Source organism: Macrobrachium rosenbergii, chromosome 55 (assembly GCF_040412425.1).
Source record: "Macrobrachium rosenbergii isolate ZJJX-2024 chromosome 55, ASM4041242v1, whole genome shotgun sequence".
Lineage (NCBI taxonomy): Eukaryota > Metazoa > Arthropoda > Malacostraca > Decapoda > Palaemonidae > Macrobrachium > Macrobrachium rosenbergii.
Genome location: NC_089795.1, coordinates 76,970,163 through 76,995,565, shown reverse-complemented (window position 1 = coordinate 76,995,565; position 25,403 = coordinate 76,970,163). Strand labels below are relative to the sequence as shown.

General features: G+C 36.1%; 2 protein-coding genes across 2 annotated transcripts in view; one reads left to right on the top strand and one right to left on the bottom strand.

Moving 5' to 3' along the window:
• Positions 1–4,908, bottom strand: part of LOC136835453 (hemicentin-1-like) — a 48,787-nt gene extending 43,879 nt beyond the window's left edge. Inside the window, exon 1 of the mRNA XM_067099003.1 lies at positions 4,273–4,908. Within this exon, the coding sequence (XP_066955104.1) occupies positions 4,273–4,354 (82 nt within the window). The 5' untranslated portion in view covers positions 4,355–4,908. The remainder of the gene's footprint in view (positions 1–4,272) is intronic.
• Positions 1–25,403, top strand: part of LOC136835461 (uncharacterized) — a 486,122-nt gene that overhangs the window by 56,957 nt on the left and 403,762 nt on the right. The window contains exon 2 of the mRNA XM_067099020.1: positions 19,743–19,823. Within this exon, the coding sequence (XP_066955121.1) occupies positions 19,789–19,823 (35 nt within the window). The 5' untranslated portion in view covers positions 19,743–19,788. The remainder of the gene's footprint in view (positions 1–19,742; positions 19,824–25,403) is intronic.

Sequence of the window (25,403 nt, the reverse complement as noted above, 5' to 3'; positions counted from 1 at the left end):
TTTATCTGGATATTACCCTGGTACAAAAAATTATATATTTTGCCAATTGGTCTGTGTGGGATAGGGTTTAATTCTTATTATCACCATGTCACCCCTTACTATTAATACTACTACTACTGCTGCTGTTAAGATGATCATCATGATAATGATTCTTAAAGAGTTCCTGTAGTTAAAATTGTTTTCACTCGAGAAGTTTTTTCCTTTTCTCTAAATGCTACATCAAGGTGACGGTCATACTTCGAAATAGTGGCTTTCCAGAGGCTTACGATTACAGTGTTCTCACTATCGGATAGGTACCGACTTCGCTTGAGCTAAGAAATAACCCATGTAATTGATTTTGTTCTTATCTCGACAGATATATCTGTCCTTTGTCCTCGGTTATTGCTTTTTGGAAAGCCACTATAGAAGACGTAACCATTCTAGGTCATGTTAGGTGTTGTTCTGAATCATTTTTAAGTTGTGGGTTAATTGTCTTTCGGATCTTTAACTATGCTCTTAGATTTAAATGTAAGTGAATTATAACCTATACTATCAGAGCACATATATCCCAACCATGCTCCTTTTCTAAAAGTAAATATAGCTTGCATTTCCGTATATGTATAAATAATGCATGTAGGGATGAATGCGTATTGCAAGTATTCAGTACTTGCTGTGTTCGAAGGGAAATCATTACAGTGGATGATGTGAACTGTTCTGTACGTTAATAATGGTTTTCTCAGTATTTACTGCAAGGCTGGTGGTGTCTATGCCGTCGTCAGTGAACAATGAAACGGCAGGGAGAAATGACAACCTTTACAATGATGAATGGAAATTGCGTTTTCTATGTCCTTTTACAGTAGAGTCAGCAGTATACAACATGGCATGTCATGCAATGGTCGTTATCCCAAAATGATAAACAAAAAATTGAAAGAGAGAGAAAAAGCGTCATAACCGGTAGATGAAGTATGTTGTTGTTCATGAGAGTGACTCTTCAACAGCAGCTATATTGAAAGGAAACTAAAAAAAAAAAATTCAAAGTTTCGCTAACTTCAAAACAGTTTCGCTAACATATCTCTTCTGTTGACTGGGAATTCAGGATATTCAGCTTCCCTGCATTTTTATGCTCTTCAGAAGCACTATGACTGTATATATATATATATATATATATATATGAAATTATGTAGTATATATATATATATATATGATATATACTGTATATATTCTATTCCATATGGTATATTTTATGCTCTATATATATATACAAGCATATATATATATTTTATATATTATATATATATATATATATATATATATATATATATATAATGCTATATATATATATATATATATATATATATATATATATATATATATATGTATATATATATATATATATATATATATATATATATATATATATATATATATATATATATATATATATATATATATATATATATATATATATATATATATATATATATATATATATATATATGTATATATATATATATAGAATATATATACTGTATATATATTCTATATATATATATACATATATATATATATATATATATATATATATATATATATATATATATATATATATATATATATATATATATATATATATGTATATATATATATATATATATATATATATATATATATATAGAATATATATATACATATATATATATATATATATATATATATATATATATTCTGATCACGGCGCCTGGAATATGTATAGGGCGAGAAGATCAAGTATTATTAATGTTATTGTTATTAATTATTATAGAGGACCATAGAGTTGTCCGAGCACTTGTTCTAAGACTAGGTATGAAAAATAGAGCCAAAGGAGTTTAGGCAGCGAACAGATAATTAAGTAAAAAGCAAGAACTTTAGTCCCGTCCAGGGTACATTTATTGTAAGCTGTAACCATCTACCGGATTCAGATAAAAATTATTTTGATTTTCAGCGGAACCGATAATTTGGCTGTCAAGACAATTAATAAATTTCTTTTTGTAACTTAAGCTGAAGATTATAATCTCCCCTTGCACACAATCCATAATATGTATGATATATATACACATATATGTATATATATTTATATATGTGTGTGTGTAAATAAACATACATATATATACTCGTATATATTTATATAACGGATTGTGTGTAAGGGGAGATTATAACCTTCACACATAAGTTACATAAAAGAAAGCTAATAATAATATATAAATATATATATATATATATATATATATATATATATATATATATATATATATATATATATGTGTGTGTGTGTGTGTGTGTGTGTGTGTGTGTGTATCTATATCTATTTCATATGTGTATATATATATATATATATATATATATATATATATATATATATATATATACCTAAGTAAGTTTAAAGGTTTCAAGTTGTAGATAGATAGGATTTTTGTGAATTAATCCAATTCGTAATGAATTGTGAATTTTTCAAAATTCTCAATGAGCAGAGGAAAAATGGACAGCCATATTGAAGACCATGTGAATTGAAATCCTAGGAAAGAGAGAGAGAGAGAGAGAGAGAGAGAGAGAGAGAGAGGAGAGGACACGAATTCGATGACGAGGCAGGTAAAGATGGTTTAGGAAGAAGAGAGGGGTGGAGAGGTTAATAGTGGAAGATTGAGTGATTGATTAGAATATAATCTGGTTCGTGATAGGCAGGTAAGGGGTGCGGGGGAAAGGTGAGCCGATTATCGTAGCTGATGAGATCGAAAACTGACTACGAATCGATGGTCTCAGAAAAGGTACGAAAAATGATGTGCCCCGGTAGTATTAGCTCCTCTCCAGGATTCTAACACCCCAGGTAGGGACCGCGTGAGGTGCACTGCAGGCATTACTTGGGTTCTTTTGCAGCGTCCTTCATTTGCTGCAGCCTTTCATTTCTTTTCCCATACCTCCGTTAATATTCTCTTTCTTCCATCTTACTCTCAACCCTCTCCTAACAATTGATTCATAGTGCAACTGCGAGGTTTTCCTCCTGTTACACCTGTAAAACCACCCTTACTCACAATTTTCCTTTCAGCGGTAAATGACCTTAGGTTCCAGCGCTTGACCTTTGGCCTAAAACTTATATTCCTGTCCAGGCATCCTGACAGTGCTTCAACTTTCGCGGAATGTGTTTGTTTTAATTTTTCATATAATGGGTAAAGTGGTTAAAGTTCCGCGAATAACTTTCCATTGCCAAAATATAAATGGAAACAAAATATTCTATTTCGAAATTAATGTAAATGAGCAAAAGTGCATGAAGCTAAAGAGAATAGGAGAATAGAAAGGTGACGTGTTTATTTTGCTTGCACTCTGACATATCCTTCTTTCTAGTTGATTAATTGGGCTGTTTATCATGCTTAATGGTAATTGCTTGTCTTTTCCGTCCTCTTTTTTTAATTTTCAGACGCGTACCATGAATCAATTGAACATGCTTGCTCGTCCGAATGCTTTTCTTATGTTCCAGCCCATAACATACTAAAGAGTATCTTCTATGATCACTTTCAACATTTTTATTTCTTGCCATCCTAGGTGTTGCGCTTTTTTACGCCGTTCGTCTAATGCTGTCAAGTTTAAAGTCCCTCTGGGCTGTTGGATTTTTAAATATTTCGACGAAATTTAAAATTAAAAAGGTCCGCATAATACCACCCAGTGGGATAATAGCTCCGTGTTAATTAGTGAAGGTTTTTTTTAAGTAAAGAAAAGCATTATCTAAGGAAAGCAAATATACTGAAAGTTCACTAATTAAATGGCATAGCCGTGGTTAAGTTATCTCTACATCTCTACATGCGCTTACATGAGTGCGTACACAGAAAACTACACATGGTCGTTTATATATATATATATATATATATATATATATATATATATATATATATATTTTGTATACACATACACACACTGTAAGAGCCAGTATGAAATAAAGAAATCAATACCTTTGTATTTCCTGTCTATTTAACTTATTGTAGCTTGAAGATGGGTATGCTGGAAATACACGACACTAATGATTTGCCTCCATAATTACTGTCTGTGCTTACAATAAATAATGCGTATGTATATATATATATATATATATATATATAAAATGTAAAATGTAAATGTGTTTGTGTGTGTGTGTGAGAGAGAGAGAGAGAGTTTGTTTGTGTGTTTTTGTGAGCTTGCATTTGTATCAGGCTTAACAAAAGACAGAAATTCGAATGAATACTAATTTTAAAACACTTGTAAAACATAATTAATAAGCTGTAAACTTACTTGAAATTTCTGCAAAGGCGGAAGACGAAACCACCAGGAGTAAGGGTAAAATTCCATAATGACAATACTCCCTCAAGTCCATTATTAACAATCGTATAATCACTTCGTAGCACACAGCGGAATAATGTGCTGTTAAGGAACCTATCAGATTCCTTGATATAATAGTTCACGAGTCACTGTAAGTTTTAAATTTCATTTTAACACCAGTACTTAAATTTCCGGCTTTTTCCGCGGTTTTGTAATTCACTGGTCCCGTGATTTATCAGTGGCACTCCAGGTATGAGGAAAATAACTAATGGTTACACAGATAAATCGGAGCTTTTCCTTCCATCACATAAATCTCTTGCGCTCGCTGAGGTAGTTTTTCAAGGCTTTGTAAAGCCTTTCATTCAAGGAATTCTTCAAAATTAATTTTCTCTTTTTATTTTTTACGAATTTTTAAAAAGTTTTTACCTCGAGGTATTACGGAATTATATGCATTACTGATCGTAACATTTGGTTTGAAAAAAATTTTTAAACTATTTTAAGACGCAGATTTAAGGATAGGCGCTGTGATCTAAGTCAGACACAGCGTGTGCTGGAGGCACCGGGGCTGCGGGAAGCACATGCCTACTTCTTGACTGCTACTGGCACACTGACTCGGGGTCTCGGCTCTCGGGTCGAGGGGCTGGATTGCCTTCGTCTTCCCGCAGAGCTGCTCTGTCCCAGGTATCGGCGGAAGGGCTTCGGATGTTTACTTGTCATCCTCTCCTTTTGGTTACGGTCCACGAGGCTTACTCCCGCCTTTTGTGTTTCCGTTCTGGTGGTTGCCAGTGTTGAAATTTGGTCAAAGGCTGTAATGAGTGTTGTCAGTGAATCTCCATTACGGGAATTTCCCGGTTAGGAGTCGGTAGCTTAAGCCAGCTGCTTCCTCATTCATGTAATCATTTTGATTCATGTATTGTATTCATGAAATCGTTGGGTTAGTAGGGAAGTTTTATTTTTTTAGCTAACGAGAGCACTTGATTACAAGTGCATTCGAGTTGTTATATCAACTGCAAATTTGCAAAACGTCATAATACAGTTAAGATGATCCCGGGGAGTTTTAAACAAGTATTTTTTTTATTTCATTTTATATGTAAGATAATTACCGGGATAGAGTTGATCTGACTCTTGGTAGTAATCCGAAACATTATTCCAAACTGTTGTATGTACGTTAGAACAATTTAAACATGTTATTTTAACAAAAGGGAATTTAATTAAAGTTAAAATATACAGTAGTTATTGACGTATAAAATGAAGGTAGCAATAGGATTATACCCTTTTACGAACAGAAATCATTTCTGCGAATGGTGATGGCATTGCAAGCAGTGCTTTGTGGGATTTAAAGTAATCTTATACGATTTGTCCTCTGAAAAATTTAAAGGCACAGCGGGGGTTGATATAAATTGGGAAAACAAATGGCGTTCGACAGTCACGTTCTATCCTGATGCGCCTGCATGTTGAAGGCTGACGTTAATTCGGATCGCCTGAATTGATCAAACCCCAGTATAAGCCTGAGCTTCAAAGGGAATTACTACGCCCGGAGATTTTAATATGCAGAGCTGTTTGTAGGAGCGGTCCAAGTACTCACGGTACGTAAAGCGCAGCGATAATTCCACACACCAGCTGCTCCTCTGCTCTTTGACCTATCGTTTTCTACCAGATCCTCAGCTTTCGATCGATATAAAGAGAGCTATTCTCTTTCACTTTAGCCCATGAAGGTTTGAGGAGGTTACGAGCTCTTGCTTGTCTATCTCTATCGGCTTGTGGCTTTGTTTGCGCCCCGTTTATTGTCGGGAGTGATGGACGGATTTCACTGAATGTTTTCGGCTTGATGGGTTATGGTCCGGGGGCGCATCAGGGAAATTGAAAATTCGATCGGGATTCGGGGGTGGATCGCATTTGTTGCGCAGAGGATATCTGAAATGCTCTCGGCTTCGATATTCTCTCTCTCTCTCTCTCTCTCTCTCTCTCTCTCAAGGAAATTATTTTAAAAGGGGGTAATTGATATTGAAAAAATTTTGCCACAAGAAAAACAAAAATAAAAAAAAGAAATGATCATATGTTATCGCACTTAAGTAACAGTAAATTGAATAAAATTGCTCAAATGCAAATGCCACACACACACACACACACACACACACACAAATAAAAATAACAGTTTGGTAAAAAGTAGGTAGTGTGGATGGAAATTCCAACCCAGCTCCAAAAGCAATCATTCCGTTCCAATTTTGTAGCCGGAAAGTTTGCAGTCTCTGCCACCCGCTGTTTATTTTCCCCTTCATGAGTATAGGGATTTTGTGTCAGGTTAATGGTTCACATTGATAGTCTGAGAGTCAAATTATTCTCACTCCTACTTCACGCCTCTATTTTGATGCAGATATAATGTACATTTTTTTGTATACTGTATTATAAATTGCTGTTATGTATTGTTTTCACGGAAAGTTTAAAAAAAGTAATTATTGGGGATGATGATTTAGAATACCGATGCAGTGTTTTTAATGCTTTGAAATAACAACCTCAGCAATAGAGAAAAAGTAAATAGTATGTTTGTGAGGGAAAATCATACATTGGTTCACCGTCGGAATTGTCATGAGAAATGACCTTGCAGTTCTGTATCAGAATCATCTTGTCAAAGACTAACGTGACCAAGTATCAAGGTGAATAAAAAGTCATTGTATAAATTTTGTTTTTCAAGGGTAATAATATATCCTTAGGCTCTCGAGACTTATATTTTCGTTTAGTTTGTAATATCTAATTAATTTGCTACGTCATAATCTCTTGCTAATTAGATTCAAGCACTGCACAGTAAAACCCGCTGGGCCCAGACATCGAGAACTCTTTTCAGGCTGCATCTATAATACAAACATGAGCTCGCTTTCATGACTTCTGCTATGCGTTCGCTCGCGTAGTAACTAGGAGGAGGAGGAGGAGGAGGAGGAGGAGGAGGAGGAGGAGGGAGGCATAACGCATGAAACGTTAATTATCGAACGACCTCGTTGGTCTTCAATTAAGATATCGTCCCTCTCTTACTTCTTGTTTTACGTGCACAGTGGAAAGTTCATTGCATGACGGCAGTCCGGTCTTAAAAGAAAGGGGATTACGGTGATTAATTACAAGGCTCTTTCCTGGCAATGGGTTAGAACAAATCGAAGTAGTTATTTGAGTCTTAGAACAAATCGGGTTCTAGTCGTTAACGTTTTATCATTTTGTTATTAAGATTTGATTTATAATCTGCCTGAATTGAATGCTTTTATTTGGTATGACGTATATACCTCACAAAATTGTAGTGTAATATGGACAAGCTTTCAAAAAATAGAAGTGAACCGTTTCGTGCAGTTAGCAAACAGATCGTTCTACCGAAATGGCAATCTAATATGTCCGTTGAAATGTAGATTGAGTAACAAATTTTCTTATTTGTTGTCGTTTAACTTAACCACTCGACAAATGTAGATATTTTTCTTTCGGTATTAAAAGTTTTTAGGACTAACAGTGGAATCTCGTATTCCTTTTTATTTTGCTCCCACCTGCCTAGTGCTGTGTACAACTCTCTTTTTTTCAGTCTGTAAATATCACACCGTATTTTTCCTTCCTCCTCCTGTTCGTTCTCTTGTTCCTCCCCATTTTCTTTGCTCGTACGTGCCGTTGGCCCTTAAAGGCTACTTGACCAGTAAGCTGTAAATCAAAGAAAGAAAGAGAAAGAGATCAAATTATCTTCTGCCCCCTAGTGAGAATGCCTGTGGTGGTCTCCGCCTTTGTGAACGGTGGAAAGTATTAAAGAACAGAAAAAAAATAGAAAAGAGAGAGAGAAAAATGGTGTATTTCCTTTGGAGAGATGTCGGGGAGGGTTAGGCTGGAGGTTCCTTTGATAAAACACGTTTCGTCTAAAAGTCCAGGAAGGAGAGAACATTTACTTAGGGCGGTATATATACGTACACCTTTGGTAGAATTAAGCCGACACGAGTAAATAAAAGATATTTATGAAAATAGTCGATTAAAATGGCAACGATAAACAAAGTGGACAAGATGATAACGAGCATTTGTTGCCACTCCCTTTTACGTTTGTACAGCAGAGGAACTTTTAAGGTCAGACAATAATAGCGATTTGAATGGAAGGAGATGAGCGGATGATTACGCGATATGAATCCCGTCGTTCCCGAGGAAATATTTATGCCAGCCTGAGTGAAGGTAAACACCGCCGCATATTTATGGAAGCTAGTCTAAAGACGGATAGCCTTTGCCTGGAATTGTCGTTGCCTTTATGCTAGGATGGGGTCTCTTCTGCTTTGCTTATCAAATACCTCTTAGTATCTTAGTAAGAACGAGCTGGAGATCTACAAACATCCTTGCCGTTCATAATCTTTCATGTACCGAATGTTGAACGCGGCTAATTTTCGAAGAACTCATTGCGTTTCTCTGACGCATAGATTTCATGGTAAGTCTTCTGTAATTTGCCATTACAGCGCATGAAAGAAGAGACTGCAGTGCGTGCGTGTCTTTGCTTTGCAATAAAAAGCACGTAAGATGAATGACAGAACAATAGCAAGACTGTTTAGAGAATTGTGTATACTGTTCTGTACGTTGTATTTAGACTTTTCACTTAGTGCTTTCCTTTGAATTTGACATGGCGAACAAATTACCGTTTGATCCTTTATGTTAATATTAGAGTTGACTGAGATGCCTGCGTGCAGTGCTTGCTTCTTGTTATTAAATATATAAGTTACCTTTGCGGGAAGGAAGCTTCTTTCTTATTTCTGTCCTTTCTGTACCCATTCTATTTGTTTTTTTTTTCCGTACATATCTTCCTCCTTTATCTCCACTTTCCTGTCTTTCCTCTTGTGTTTATATAGGCAGCTTTTATTTTCACGTTGTCTCGGGTTGGAATCTGCAGTGAATTGCGAAATTCCTGTTATCAAGGTAGAGAAATCAACTGCCCCATTGTGATAGACCGATAGTACAGAGAGATTTCATCTGTAATGTACACCGTCAGGCTGAAGTCGAATGCTGACTGGTTTCCTGGGTCATCATGCCCCCAAAAAGGACAGTAATAGCCTGAGTTACAGCAGGTCCATAGCACTAGGGTGGTGTGTAATAAATGGGCCCTAATTCGAGATCCATATTGACCATAAACTGGGTGCCCGGGCGGCCAGTTAGTGTTTTCAAATAATTTAAATTTTCGGGTGAGGTGCTGTCTCCTCTTTTGTGAAAAGGACAAGATATATTCAGGTATGAAAACTTTATTTGATTTAGGGACATTTTTGATAAGAAGACTGTTCAAAGTAGACATATTCGTACGAAATTACAAAGGGGAATCGTACTCGGTTGCTAAAATTTCAGAAAATTATTTATGGACATGTTAAAATTTCAGGTTTTCCCAAAGCTTTCCTTTACGAAACGAAAATTATCTCTAGAAAAGAGATAATGTTCATCGTAATGAATGTTACCCTTAAATACAGAGGAAGTCTTCTTGAATCTCTAAGAACTAAACACATTTCCAAAACAAAGGAGCCGCACTTTCCGCCTGAATTGCTCAATGCATCTCAGAATCTTTTAGAAGTGTTCATTAGAGCGTACAGATTTCAGGAAAATGATTTCATCAAAAACCACGGCGAAGGTGTCTCAGACCAAATCTTGAACGGTGGGCAAGGGAAAGAAGAATGTGCATTTTTTGTTTTTTATTAAAATGGATAACCAAGAATGTGTTTATTGAAGAAATGTGTAAAGCAAAATGGTTTTTGATTGATGCCCATTGTTTGTAAATGTTTTATATGAAACGATTTTTGTTGCACAGAAAGTAACCCCGATCTTTACCAATGATTTAGCAAAAAATCGGTCAAACGATTACGCCAAAAGTGTCATGTTGTTCCCCCATATTCAACTGGAATCAACCCGTTTTGTTAATTTAGACCCACTTAAGGAAAAATGCTCATCTATGAACGAATCAGGCTGAAAGATGATGATTGCTGATTTAGCCCCTCAGAAGCAACATCGGACCCCTTTTTTCAGCTATCCTGATTGATCTCACCTTGAATTAGTGGGTCCCCCTGAAGGGGGACTGATCATCTTATGTCTTACCTTTATCGTAGGTAGGATCTGCCTATAGCATGGCCTGTACGGAACACTGTAGACGGTACTAAAGGTTCTTGGCGTCCTTTCGGTCCCAGCTGCATTGCTTTTTGCCCCCTTTTTTTTCATATGTTCCTGTCGGTCCTATTGTTAAGTTGTTTAACAACTTAATAATAGCAATAACTTAGATCTTGTATAGTCATCACCGCCAAATGCTCCCGTATAAGGGTAGTTTTTTTTTTTTTTTTTGAGACGGACGATATGAATCATACGGACCCTCTTTGGCGACCAATCATCCTATTTAGGGATGGCTTGCTTTCTGCACACGTGAAAAGCCCAGGAGAAGAGGATATTCGAATGTAAATGAAATCAGATCCGCTTTGCGCATGAAATTAACGGGGATTAACATTGTTGTATGTCGAGTCACGCGACATGTCAAAAGCGAAACAAAGACACCGGCATCTTGCTCTTTGAACAATCAGAATCAAATCAAGTTATGGTGCGAGCAATTATTGCAATATCTTCGAAGTTAACGCAGGACGATTTGCTCGCCGATTGTATCCGCTCCCTTCCGAATATTTGAACTGTGCGATCTTGCAGCCCTTTTATGAAATTCATTAAGCACAGATTTTTTCTCAGTCAAGGGTGCAGAAATGGGGATCTGGAACAAAGGAAAATATAAAAATTCGGGACGGAAGCTGATTTTCCAGTGTAATAAGATATTGCATTGCGAGTCTTTTGGAAATAATGTTCCAGCGCTGATTTCATATTCGTTTAATAACGGGTAAAGTAAAAAAAAAAAATTATAATTAATGTTATCAAACGCACAGTTGGAATAACAAAGGCGGGAAATAATGTGCATATTGAATAGGACACTTTTCAGAACGGTTACATTTGTGAAATGAGAATCTATTCCATTAGATGAGAATCGGAATCCCAGATCATTATGAGGATAAAATTAAATGAGTCTTTAACCCACTTTTGTTTGGGTCAGTGACTGACGTTCAGTACTGGTAGATTTCGAGGTTAGTTTAGATCATTCACGGGTTTGAACTTCACCATAATTTATGGGACTGCTTCTTTGAAACAGTATTCACAATTTTTTTCATATTTTAACAGGGCATAAAAGAAGGTAAATATTTAGACTTGATGAACGATGATACCTTTAATAGTTGTCATGAGAATGATGAAACTTTTGATCAGTGCTTTGTACATGGTTTTGTTTTAGGAAGAAAAACATCATCTTAGCACTGACAGCTGTTGTTATCATTCTCATAACAACTGTTAAGGGTATTACCGTTCATGAAGTCTTTGCCCACTTTCTGACATTTTTAAAAGCATGATAAAAGAAAACGCTACCGAAAGAAAAATGTGGTCACCGTGTCAGTTTCATAAATTACAGTCGGGGTTAAAACCCGTGCATGACCCTCAACCAGCCTCGGCATCCAGCTTTATTGAACATCCGTCAAGCATTGTCAAAGAATAATAGATGGAAAATAGATGAAAAGGGCGAAAAATCTTGGTAATTTGTTGAAACAGTGCTTTTCTATCAGGGCTAGTCGAACGAGATTGATAGATGGGCTCCTAACGCATACAGGAATGGGATTCACGAATAGTCCCGTGACGCTGGTTGATTTGTATCCAGACGTGGGAAAAAGTAATTTACGAAGCTTTGTGATAGTCTGCGAAATTCCTGGTACGGTTGGGAGGGAAATAATTGAAAGGCGCGAATAAAAATGAAAAGTAGGTGAGAGAAAGAGATTAGCCAGGTATTCTTTTTGTACCGCAGTTATAGACAATTTGCCACGATGTTAACGGACGCGTGTAATCCAAACATTGTATTTCTTTTTTCTTCATGAATTACCCTCACGTTTTCGATATTTTATCGTACGTTCAGTTTTGTTTGCAATTTTGATATATTTCCATTTTTACCTTTACATACATTTTTGATTTGTGAAATTAGATGAGCACTGAAAGAGGCCTGAATATTTCTGTAAATATGAATTTTTAAACAGAAATACTGAATATTTTACGTTCAAAACAGTTTCTTGTAGCCTTGGACGTAAGTTGTGTTGGAAAATATTGGTCTAGCCAGTTGAAGTTTTGACTGAAATATGGAATAGGAAAAGCTATCTGTGTTTCAGGAATATATGCAACAATTAACGCTTACTTGGCTTACCTTAATATCTCATTTATTTTTTAAAATGCCCAACAGTAAAATCCCTTTTAGATTTTTTTTCCCGCTGGAAAGGGGAACAAATGTTAATTGAATATTACTATATAAATTGGTATATAGGTATAGAGAAGAGCTTTTAAATTACATAAATTAATTCAGTGAGACACGTAGTAGTGTAATCATATGATTATTTAAACTATCGAAAAAAGAGTAAGATTGTGAAAGACTTATATTTTTGGTGAAAAGTATATAGTGGCACATAGATCATTTTCAGGTTCAGCAGATAAACAAACGTCGGTTTAATTTTAATGTTAATTCTTTTAACATGAATTTGACTCTACTGCTTTTACTTGAATGAGATAGTTGTAAATTTTATGGCACCAAGATGATTGTCCTCTGGCTACTGCGTTCACAGCAAGCAGAATGATACCTGTCTCGACTTTGTTTTATTACTAGACGTTTATTCTTGTCAAATGTCAAGATTTGGAGCGTCTTTTTATTCACCTGAGATGTACTGAACACCTTTATTTAAACTTCACGCCGTGCTTTGCATCAGTTCATCCTTCAGTCCGAGTAAATACTTTTCCTCCTGGAAGATTAAAATGCAACCCCTCAATCTAATAATGAAAATCCCAGTTTATACGCTGTGAACAATTGTCTAAATTCTGTAAATCCTGACTGTTCTGAAAAATAATCTCCTCCAGATTGCAATGTTGTTTATGCGTGGTTTGGATACTCGCTAATCTCCCGGCAAGCAGTTTAATGTTTACATTAATACTTTAACGGTCATGTAATAAACCTTGCTTTTATTGCAGCGTGTTTTGCAACCGTCGAAAGGATCTCATTTTCGTAAAGTTAATAAACTGTTGTGAAATTTTTACACTAAAATTCGCAGAATATTTGCTACAGCATCGCTACAAAGAGCACAGGAATGCCAATTCCAAAATGTTTCACAATGCAATGTAATATTTTTTTCTGATTTGTCGAGCACGACGACTGTGATTTCATTGAAGGCTGAAGTTTGTGTATTATTCTGACTTTACTTTTATTGCCGTGTTTCTTATTTGATGGTTTATGGTTTCCAGGTCTTTGAAGGGAGACTTCTCATTAAACCATGGTATTTTTGCGAAAGTGCAGTTGGAATGTTTACTGAACTGGAGGTGTATTCAAAAGTAAACACATAAATTTGGAATGCGAGATCGGATATAATATAGCATATATATATGTATACATACATACATATACATACATACATACACACATATGTATACGGACTATATGTATATGTGTATATATATATATGTATATATACAGTTGCAATATGTATCCATATATGTTTTCCTACGTATTACAACATTTTTAGACTTGTCATCTTCCAGCCCTGTGCCAGTTTCTTTCACCTCTGGCCTTTATATAAGTAAGTAAAATGAAGGTACCTCCTTTCAGACTTTAGGAAAAGTGCGTAATCTCCTTCACGTTTCTGGTTTGCCGTTTTCCCATATCTGATGTTATCGTCATTTTTACCTATATATATATATATATATATATATATATATATATATATATATATATATATATATATAATATATATATATAAATTTTTATATATATATATACATATATATATATATATATATATATATATATATATACATATATATATATATAGATATGAATATATATATTATATACATATATGATATATATTATAATAATATATATATATATATATATATATATATATATGTGTGTGTGTATATATTATATTATATAATATATATATATATATATATATATATTAAAATATAATTAAATATAATTATATATGTATATATACATATATTTGTACATATATAAATTATATATATATAGACAGATAGATAGATAGGTAGAAGATAGATAGATAAATAAAGAGATTGATAGATATTATGAAGAATAAAAGATCGGGGGGGGGGACGTTTATCGCTTTTGAATGCCAAGGAAGGTTACGTTAGTAGTAGTTCCAGCTTAAGGAAAGTATTTTTTACAGTTTCACAAGCAAGAAGAGAGAAGAATGTCAGAGTCAGGTGTATGGAATATTACCTCCTGTGGATCAGGACCAGATTATGGACCCGAGACATTTGAAATTTCACCTGAGGCACAACACACTGACACGAAGAAGACCGGAGAAAGAAAAATGGAAAGATCAAACTACGAAACGAGTCTCGACAAAGAGAGGTTAGGGGAGAGTTGATGAAGTAATTGAGAGTGTGAAGAAATCGTAGATTGTTCTTTTATTGCAGTTGGGAAGGCAATTAAGAGCTATCGCAAGAATAATAGAGAATGACGAACCAAGAATATATAGAGTGACCGGAATGGTTGATGAATTGGTTCAAGAACCAATTAAAGTGCGAAGAGTTTTAAATTTGTTAAAACATGGGTGATGGAACTTCAAGCGTGGTTTCATTAAAGTATTTAGATCTTCGTGTTTTGAAGGCTCACATTTTACTAACTGAATTGTGTTTTTCCTAATTTGGTAGGACATGGTTCATATTTCGCATCAGCCGGTTAGTTTTTTAATTTTAATTATTTTGCTAGTACAACGTCATCTTAAATATCTAGGTTCTTATATCAAACGAAACTAAAACAGCTGTTTAAGGCGGAATGCAGAAGTTATTCGCCTTGTACCTACTAAGGAAGAGAAGAGAAAAAACATTCTCATCGCAAGGCTCATTGGTAACAAAATTCCTAAAGATATAATACAGTATATTGCAACAACTAACCTAAACACAATGTATTCTGATTATGTGATGAAATTAATGCCTCAGTTAATACAAAGCCAAGAAAACAAGTTAATGTTCTCTCACAGTGTGAGACGTGGTGATGCGAAGGGAAACCAGTAGTAAACACGTTTGTGCAAATGAAAAATCGTTTTACATATCAAGCCTTCTGACAAAGGCAGCCTCCAGCATGCTGCTGTGGTTCACGATTATTCTGTGTTATGGTAAGTCTTCTCTTGTTCAAGGAACACAGCATTATATCAAGTGTTATTTGTTTGCAACGGCTTCATTCATAATAGAAAGCTGTCACGTAAACTTGGTTGTATTTGATTCCACGTAGATATCAGATCCACGTAGCTTTGATTGAAATGACATTTGATTCCGGTTGCGCAATGCAGCGGGAGTTTATTGAGAAAGATTTCTCTTTACTGATATCCTCTTATTCTTAATTTTTCACTTATTCTTATTTTTGCCTCTTCCTTGGAGTTGAGAACAGCTTATCAATATACCTTCGGTTTCTTAAGATCTCTACAAGTCTGAAAGCTATGTGACACCCTTGTGGTGGGGTGATAATTGTTATATTGTTGTACCAAAGTTCTCGGTTGTAACAAGTCAGCTTTGCTGCACGAGTTGACAGATTTGGAATCAGTGTCCTTGAAAGGTTTTGATATGTTCTGCTCAGTGACAATATTCAACATCTTATCCTGTTGGGTGAGAACTGTCGATGGGTAGAAGTCCCCGGTTGGAATAGACTCAGTCAGCATTCGGGAATGTTTAAATCCTTAAGTTGTGCTTGACTAAGCCGGCGAGTTGAAGAGTTGACCGGAAAGTATGATTATTAGGAATATAATACATGAGAACGTTACTCATTTTTTTTATTGCTCTCAAATAAGATATAAGGTCCAGGTTTGAAGGAATGAGCAGTGTTGGACTTGGGTATTGAAAACCGCTTTCACCCCTATGTGCTATTTGACGTAAAAATTCATATATTTACTGTGCAGTAATGACCTGTGTTAAGTTTTCTAATGTCATTGGTCGTAGTCAGTAATAGGAAGGACTTGGACTTACAGTGAACTAAGCCAAAAAAAGTAATGGGGATGGCAGGACAACCCCTCTCGCAGCCATGAACGAGTCATTTAGTATCTGATAAGTCGTATCATTTGAGAAAACAGTAACAATTTTTGGAGATCTATTAGAACTCTGCCTAGAAGACAAGAGAATTTCCAGGCTTCACTTGAAGGATATATTTTGTGGTATCGACCATGGGTCTTTAATTGGCTATCTTAATTCGTTTTATTAAAGATGGAAGGCTTTCAGCCAGTCAGTGTAACATTTTGCTGGGTCTGTTTCCCTAATAATTAAGAAGGTTAAAATTAGGTGAGAACATTGCTTAGAGAACAAGGGATTCCCAGACTCCTTAAATGTTAAAAGTGCTGTATAGAATCACTTGTGGGGCCTCCTGGTATGAAGATTTGTTGTCTTGCTATAGTATTGTTGGTAATGGTGTGGAGGTTCATTGGAGTTGAGGTCAAAACTGAGAAGGGCAATAATAATGATCTTTGTTACAGATATGGAAAGGTCTTTTATTGTCTGCATGACTGAGCTAGTTTAAGGTGTATTACATTAATTCTCTAAGAGCTTTATCATTTGAGGAGTTGTATGATAGCTTTGTGTAAGGAAGGAAAATTTCACTCTTACTCTGAGGATGTGCCTATTCTGACACGAAGTGATAGCTCTGGTCCATACCAAAAGGTCCCCCAGTGGTTATCTCATCTGTCTTCAAAGTTGAGAATCTCAGAATCCATTCAGTTACCTGTTTTACTGTGGAAGTAGAATAAGCAAAGAATCTTGATTCGTGCTGAATAAATTTATTTCTGTTTAGGGAATTACAACGATACTTTGTAGACTTATTCTTCACTAGCTGCTTGTTCCCACACCTTTATTGATTAAAAAAAAATGAGGGAACTATGCAGAACTTCAAAATTTCCAAACTGTTTAAATTCTGTCGTGAGCTTGAACCCTTAATGAAAAAAAAAAACTCTACCGTGGCAGTTACTCTATTAAATGACCCTCACTCTTGCAAAAGCTGCGAGGTGAAAATCTATCGCCAGCCTACCACCGCTCAGCTGTGGAAAAGGCACATTCTCATTTTAAAGCCGACTTCGTTTTGTTTTAACTGAAAGTTGAGTATATTCAGTTATCAAAAGTTTGGTCGACAGGCCTTACGCAGCTGCCTGATGTTGTAAAACATCGGATGTTACCACAGTGTGACTATGCCCTGCCCCTCATCTGGTTTACTTCGTTCTCTGTGTCCTTCCAGAATCTTAAACTGAGGTCACTCAGTTGGGCAACTGCTCTGTTCTATCTAACTCTGGTTACAGTTTTGTAGCCGCACTTCAGGCATTCTCTTGACTGGTTGATTGACGTAAACTGGCTTTGATTGCCACGACTGTGGCCATCGGCGCTGTCTGTTATGTGATTGGATTTAAGAAAAATCTCTATTATTCTGAGGATTTGTTTGAAAGTATCCGGCAGTTGAGTGGATGAAGGGAATGCACTAAAATACTCGTTGTGTAATAAGAATGGCGTCTTTCGATGCGCCATTAGAGGAAAAAGAAAACCATCACAGAACAGTAATAAAAAAAATTAATCCGTCTTCAAAGGCTTGATAATGGTCTTCATTCACGAACCAGCTATAGTAACTGACTAAACACAGAGTCTTTTACTTCTCACGATAATACTATGAAAATTATGGTATTGTTTTATTAGGTTACACGAGTGCCTAATAGTCATAACACCTACATATTCATTACCTGCCCACAGTAATTCTTGTAACTAATTTTAAGTCGTCTGTACAAGAAAACTATTGAGCCGGCTTTGTCTGTCCATCCGCAATTTTTCTGTCCGCCCTCAGATCTTAAAAACCACTGAGGCTAGAGGGCTGCAAATTGGAATGTTGATCATCCACCATCCAATCATCAAACTTACTAAATTGCAGCCCTCTAGACTCAATAGTTTTTATTTTATTCAAGGTTAAAGTTAGCCATAATCGTGTTTCTGGCAACGATATAGGATAGGCCACCACCGGGCCATGGTTAAAGTTTCATGGGCCGCTGCTCATACAGCATCATACCGAGACCACCGAAAGATAGATCTATTTTCGGTGGCCTTGATTATACGCTATACAGAAAACTCGATTGCGCTGGAGAAACTTCGGCGCATTTTTTACTTGTTATCTCTTATCACGCGTTTCATATTTCCTCATTCAAAACTATCCTCCGTTCGGTCGTACATTTGTTATTTTATTTCGTGTATTTTTTTTTAATTCATCCGTAAGATCAAATCAAATTAGATGCAGTCATTCCATTCTTAACTCTAGGATGATGAAGTCTCAAGGACTCCGTGATGGAACATTGAACCTTCTTCATGGGAGGCCATATAATGTTAGACTCTTTGCTTTTTTATTTCTTAATCTTGGCGTTTCCTGCTGTGTTGATGTGCAACGGAACTCCTCGCCAATTATTTAAACGCCGGTGAAAACACTGGTGATTTTAGAGGGGGCTGAAATTTCAAAATACAACTTGGGAAGTTTACACGTGTTAATGGAGGAGAATTATATCGTTAGGAATGATAGCGTCAGTGTTGTGTTAGTCCCGTTTCTTGTTTAGCTTGTGCTTACCTTAGAGTTTTTTGTTCACCATAATTCTGTATTATTTTATTTATGACTGGGCGGTGCTCTTGTTTATTCGATTTTTAACATCATCTTCCTCTTTAATACATATATTCTTATTCCATAATCGTTAGTGTGAGACATGTAGCAGTTCCATGGGTAGAACCTTTTTTGATGTATTTCATACAATTTGTGGTTGCATGCGCGGTTAATACTGCAGTATCGCTGTCTGTCTGTAAATTTTCTTCCCAAATTTACACATTTTCATCACTGTTGACTTAACAATTTACCGTTTTGACAGACTATAAGGAATCTTTAAACAGATGTTCTGTTTGGTGGTGCTTTTGCATCCTAAAAGATTTCTACTATTTTATTGCATGTTGATACATTTGATTAAGAAGGAGAGAGAGAGAGAGAGAGAGAGAGAGAGAGAGAGAGATGGGGTGCGGAGAGTTGTAAAGAAGTGTTGATCTATCCCATGTTTTTCCTTGAATTACTGAATAGCAGTTGCAAAACAAACAAAAAAAAAATACATGATACCAATGGATTCCTTTGTGGGAGCTTATCATCTCCCAAGAGAGAGAGAGAGAGGAGCGATGCTAAAGAGAAGAGATGTTTTAAAGATGATATCTCGGCGATAACTGACAAAACAAAACGAAGCGCTGGAAATACCTCACAGTTAACGCTTCGTTAAAGATCAACTTGTGTACTTTTTTTTATTGTTATTCCTTGTATTTTTTAGTCTCTCAGACTGGACTTTTCATTTTGTTTTCAACAGGAGATGGGAATGACTTGGACACCAACTGATCCCGTAGCAAGGAAGTATGCCGACCCCTGACTGTCATTGCAAAAGTTCAAGGTAAGACGGTTGGTCTGTTGGATATATAACTGAGGCGTAAAATTCTTGTAACATTTCCAGCGACGGATCTAATTCCTCACTTATTTAGATGGGAATGCCAAAATTTATCGTCGCTTAATAACTCAGGGACGTGTAGTATATCTAAAAAAAGAAAGAAAAAAAAAACATTGGGGTGGTAGTGACAGTGAAACATGTCACTACATGCAGTAAGGATAATCGAGATGCACGTATCCATGTTCGCTGGTGTTTACACCTGAAAGAACGTAAGGGGATATTTTTTTATGCTGCGGTTTTTAAATACTTTATTTGTTGTTCAGAATCTTGAGACATTTGGGAAATGACCTGGATAGATGAAATAATAATATAATACACAGAGCGTATGAGAAAAGATATCGGTGTGATTTCCTTTCTTATAGATGTATCTGTATTTAGCTGCGCAATTCGAGATAGATAGCAGGTTGTTAAGATGGGAGAAAAGGTGGCGGAACTGGAGAGAGAGAGAGAGAGAGAGAGAGAGAGAGAGAGAGAATCTTAAGACCTCAATGGCCGGGATGAGGATGACGGTGGGCGCATCAATCTCCTCCAACCGGTCAACAGTAGATAATCCTAATCCTCTCGTGGAAAGGACCTTGACGTGAATTATGATAGCGCCGCTATGCGCCTCTTGCTCTTGGACACCAAGAGGTCTTTACTGGTCTCTGGCAAAGGTTTCTCACTTGATTCTTTCATCAGGAAACTCTAATGGTTATTGTTCATGGGGAAAGCAAGAACATATTCTCTGATAAGATGATAGAGGGTTTATTTTTAGTGTGGAAATAGGAAATAAGCAGATTTTTTGCCATTTTCATACTTTTCATTTTTGCCATTTTCATAATTTTTTTTTATTTTTTTAACTTTTCGTCAGACTTGATTGTTGGTCTTTTTTTATTTTTGGTACATCAAGGCCGTTCAGTCACATGGAATTGTATAGTATTATCTTCCTGACGTAAACACTCAGGCAATTTGGGTGTTTTTTTTTTAAACTGAAAGCTTGTGCATTTACAAGAGCATAAAATTCCTTAATGAATTATCTAGAGACAACAATGTTTTTGTGCAAAACTAAAACTTTAATCTATTATAAAGCTTGTTTATCTATTCCCTTATTAATTTTGATCATATGGCGTTGCCAGCGTTAGAAGGGCTTCAGACGTGACTGCCAACTCTTGCAACGTCATGCCGTGCAAATATTTCTTGACGCACAATGTCATGACTCACATGATGTGTTGTTCAGAGTGAACTAAGTTGCCACAGAGATTTTCCTGTGGCCAGGGAATCAGTTGGTGTTCCCTGGTATAAAGGACGTCTTGGAAAATTGCAAATATTTCTTGCAGTAAATGGAGGCGCGGAATTTAAGACACTAATCTTCGGATTAAGACAATTTGTATTGCGTTACATCGGCTCTCCCTCATCACAGCACTTCGGGAACCTCCGAGTTAATGTGATAATTGCAAAGAGCCGAAAGTGGCTTACTGTCAAGCTGGGAAGAATAAGAATAAGGTGCCCTTCCCACTCCGTGATTATTGCGGCATTGGCAGAGATTGGAATTCATTAACAGTTACGAGATAATTGTTCGAATCATGCACTTGCCTCTGCCCTGTAAGAATGCCGTACTTCTCACCACTCGCTCTGTGGCTTTTCGAGACGTCTTTGATGTTATCGAAGCAACGTCATTTTTCTGGGTAACTTTTTAGACGACCGCAAGAGACTCTGATTTCTCACTCCCATGGATGAGGTAGAGTGAGTTCGCATTTTTCCCCCCCTCTCGAGGTCTAAGATATCGACCTAATCTACAGCTGTATCAACCAATTTGATGCCACCCACTTCGCCAAGATGCGTTTCATCAGGAATCTCCATTACACCCTTAATTTCAAGATGACAAGATTCACTTTAACTTTATAGCTTACTGAATCATGCCATGGATGTAATGTGTAATTGTTTCTTGCCTCTACGAAAGGACTCAAGCTTTAGGATATAATTTCTTAATGAATTAAGTCATATACTACCAGGAGCAGTTATTCACTTAATAGTGTGTCAAGAACTTTTCACAATAAGCCTTAATTATTAAAAGACTACCCTACAACTTAGCCAGCAGTGATGCATATCTGTCACTGAATACGGTCTACGTATTGACAAAGTGATTGGTGTTACCGGGATGGACATCAGTTACTTAAAAACCCAGTGGTAAATTAATGGAACCTCGTAACAATCGAAACGTTTTCTTATATCGGTACGTTTATCTCCCATTGAGAAGCAGGACAACAAAGATAGGTAGTTGCCTTGCATATAGGATGGTCGAGATTGCGAAACTTGGACAGATTTTTTGTCACCTCTGTTTCGTCGTTGTGATTTTGAGATAATAACAAAATGAAGCTAAGCATCGAAGTCGCTGGGTAAAACCATCCTGTTGTCACAGATCATGACATATTTCTTTATGGCAAAAGATTTAGTAATTAGAAATCCTAAATATAATGTTTTTAATAAAAAATTTTTTTTTGGCTAAATAGCCTGTGATGTACAAGATTTGGTTGTACACATGTATTTGGCTGTTGTCCTTAACCCTTTGAAAATGTAAGCATTGCCTGTGAGGCTCTATACTTCCACGAATTTGCCATCCCTGATTAATGTCTTTAGAAATGGGGATGACGAATCCTGCAATTCCTGCTTATAGCGTCGTGGTTCTAATAGTTTCCATTCTGTTTTGACGTTAATTTAAAATGTTTTATGATATCTATTTTGGTATTAAAATGCGACATACATTGAGATATGCTAGTGTAATGAAGGGCTCTTGAAAAAAAAAACTATTATAAAACGAAGTCTGTTTTTATAAAGAAAATGAAAACAAAATTTATTATGAAAAGAAGTCTATTTTTATAATGGCCCCGTCAGTTAAGGTAAGCAGTTTTCATTTCGGATCTTTCATTTCGGGACATTTTATTTACTCTTGTGTTTATCTCTGGGCTCGTTGTTTTAATCCCAGCCGTCTGTTTATCACATCTTGAGTGTCGCCCCGAGATTCGCAAGTTGATGATGTTACGCGAACCTTGATTAAAACAGCTCGCATTCATTTCGTGGTGCGAGACCTGAGGGATGCTATCCTAAAATGCCTTTCTTTTAACTTTACAATTTGTGTTAGTGGTTCGAGTTGAAGATCGTAAATAACCTATTGTTTCACTTTGATGTAATTCTTGTCTATATATATATATATATATATATATATATATATATATATATATATATATATATATATATATATATATATACACACACACACACACACACACATATATATATATATATATATATATATATATATATATATATATATATATATATAAATATATAAACATACTCGTATATAAAACAATAAGCTGTTTCCTTTAATAGCAAGTTGCTCAAGAGATAAAATAAGGCGTTAGTTGCATTCATACACACTGTGCCACTTACCTGCACCCTGCACACACACTCGCGTTTCCTGGGTATTAAAGGCGCCCCTTCCCAGTACCTCGTCTGCTTCATCTATCCAGGTTTTTCGTGTTCTTCTTCTCATGTCTCTTAACACTTAGGATCATAAACATTTTCCTACAGTCTATGACACTCATTTCCTTCCACTTAATAAAACCATCTCCAGAGACTGATCCATCTTTTTACTTGCTCTTCCCTCTAAGTATTGCCCTAATTTTTTTTCCTTCCAGTTCTATTTTATGAAAAAATACGTATGGTACACAAACAATTCATCTCAACAGCTTCAACTCACCCTTTTTTTAACCCACATTCAGCATCCACATTTAATTCCACAAAGGATAACTGGTTCAGCATTCCCTTTGCACATATAATACAGGTCAGTCTATTAAATTTTCCTTGTGTTGCCATAGTAGTAAGCATTATTATCTAGACTTGGTTATCCTTGGAAGAGCCAGTGGCTTGGGTTTCTGAGACAGAGGAGTGTATAGTGGATGGTTGTAAACCTCTTGTTTGAGGAAATTTCTGAATGGCAAATTAGACATTTTTCTTCAGGCTATTGGAAACTACATATGTCTGGTCAGTCTTTATACTGAGGATTAGTAGGCCAGTTGTGGTGAGCAATTAATTTGGCCGTTTCCGCCGTTCCAGAGTAGAGGAGGACAGAGAGAAGGCTGTGAACCCCTTTGTGAGGGACGATGCGATCCAAGTGGATGATGAGCCTCTCTTTGTGAGATCATTGTCAATCACACTAACAACTAGAGGGATGGCAGGAAAGGTATTTTCATAGCATTCACGCCACTCTGGATTGCGTGAAAGTCATCAGATGGCCAGGGCATGTGGTTTGCAGTCTCATACCCTGTGCTGATATGACAAAAAATATGTAGGGAAAAATTTTTTAATTAGATTATGTATAAATCATTATACTTTGGGCAAATCTGAATCCTTCCATAGAAGAATGATTAGAAAATTAAACGGGCATAGTATTTATATGACTGGTGGGTTTTACTAGAACAGGTGGTTACTGGGTAAGGCTTGAATCTAGGCAGTTCCTGCTAATACTCCAGAACGGCTCTATGCGCACATTATCTGTTAAATATAGCATTCATGACCGTTAGAAAAACTCGTGGTTTTATTTAAAGCAGCATCAAGCATTGAACTACAGAATGGAGAACTTTTAACAAACGATAATTTATGGATTAGATTTTATTCTTTTCTCACGTAGATTTGATTATTAAAAGTAGCCTAATTTTGTTGACCATACCATAACAATCGCTTTTTTAAATTTTTTTTTTTTTTTTATAGAAAAACCCATTACCAGCCGAGTAAATAAAAGATTTATCACATTCTCAGCTGGGAACCTTATACATACATCTTGCAGTTTAGTTTTCCTGCGAAGTGTTTGAGGCAGCCGGACCAGTGACGTTGTGATTGCTGGTGCTTTCAACTTAATTTTTTTAATGATGGTGATGATGTAGTTCAACAATCGGCAAGAAGAAATTTTATGATATCTTAGATAAATTGTTTGGTCATCCATTGACCCATTTTACTGGTGGAATGAGATCCTTGGGTGCGATTTCACACTTAGAATGTCAATTCTGAAATTTCATTGTTCCCCGTGGTGCACTTTGCGCTCCTTCAGCAATTGTTTCTACACCTGTAAGACATAGCATTGGGGGGCGGGGTGGGTGGGAGATGGCCTCCCTTCAAAGATTAAGGGCATTGTTGCTTCCACAAGGACTTGACGTCTCAAGACAGTGAACCACACCACTTCATTATCCATAGTTGTGACAATTAACTAATCTGCTCTGGTATCCACAGAATTGGATAAGGATTAAAGGTGTGAAGAAATCAATCTATTGAAATGAGTTTTAGGATTTGCCACAGGATTTGGAGACCTGGAACCTCAGGTAATGCAGGGTATCTTGTTTACATGAATGTTTGTCACAACTGATAAAAATAGATAGGTTTCGTAAAAGGGGATAGTAATAAGTCCAAGAGAGAAATTTAAGATTGGGCAAGGCATGGTTGCTGCATCAGTCAGCATACTTTCAGGAAGCGAATTCATGTAGGACTAACTTT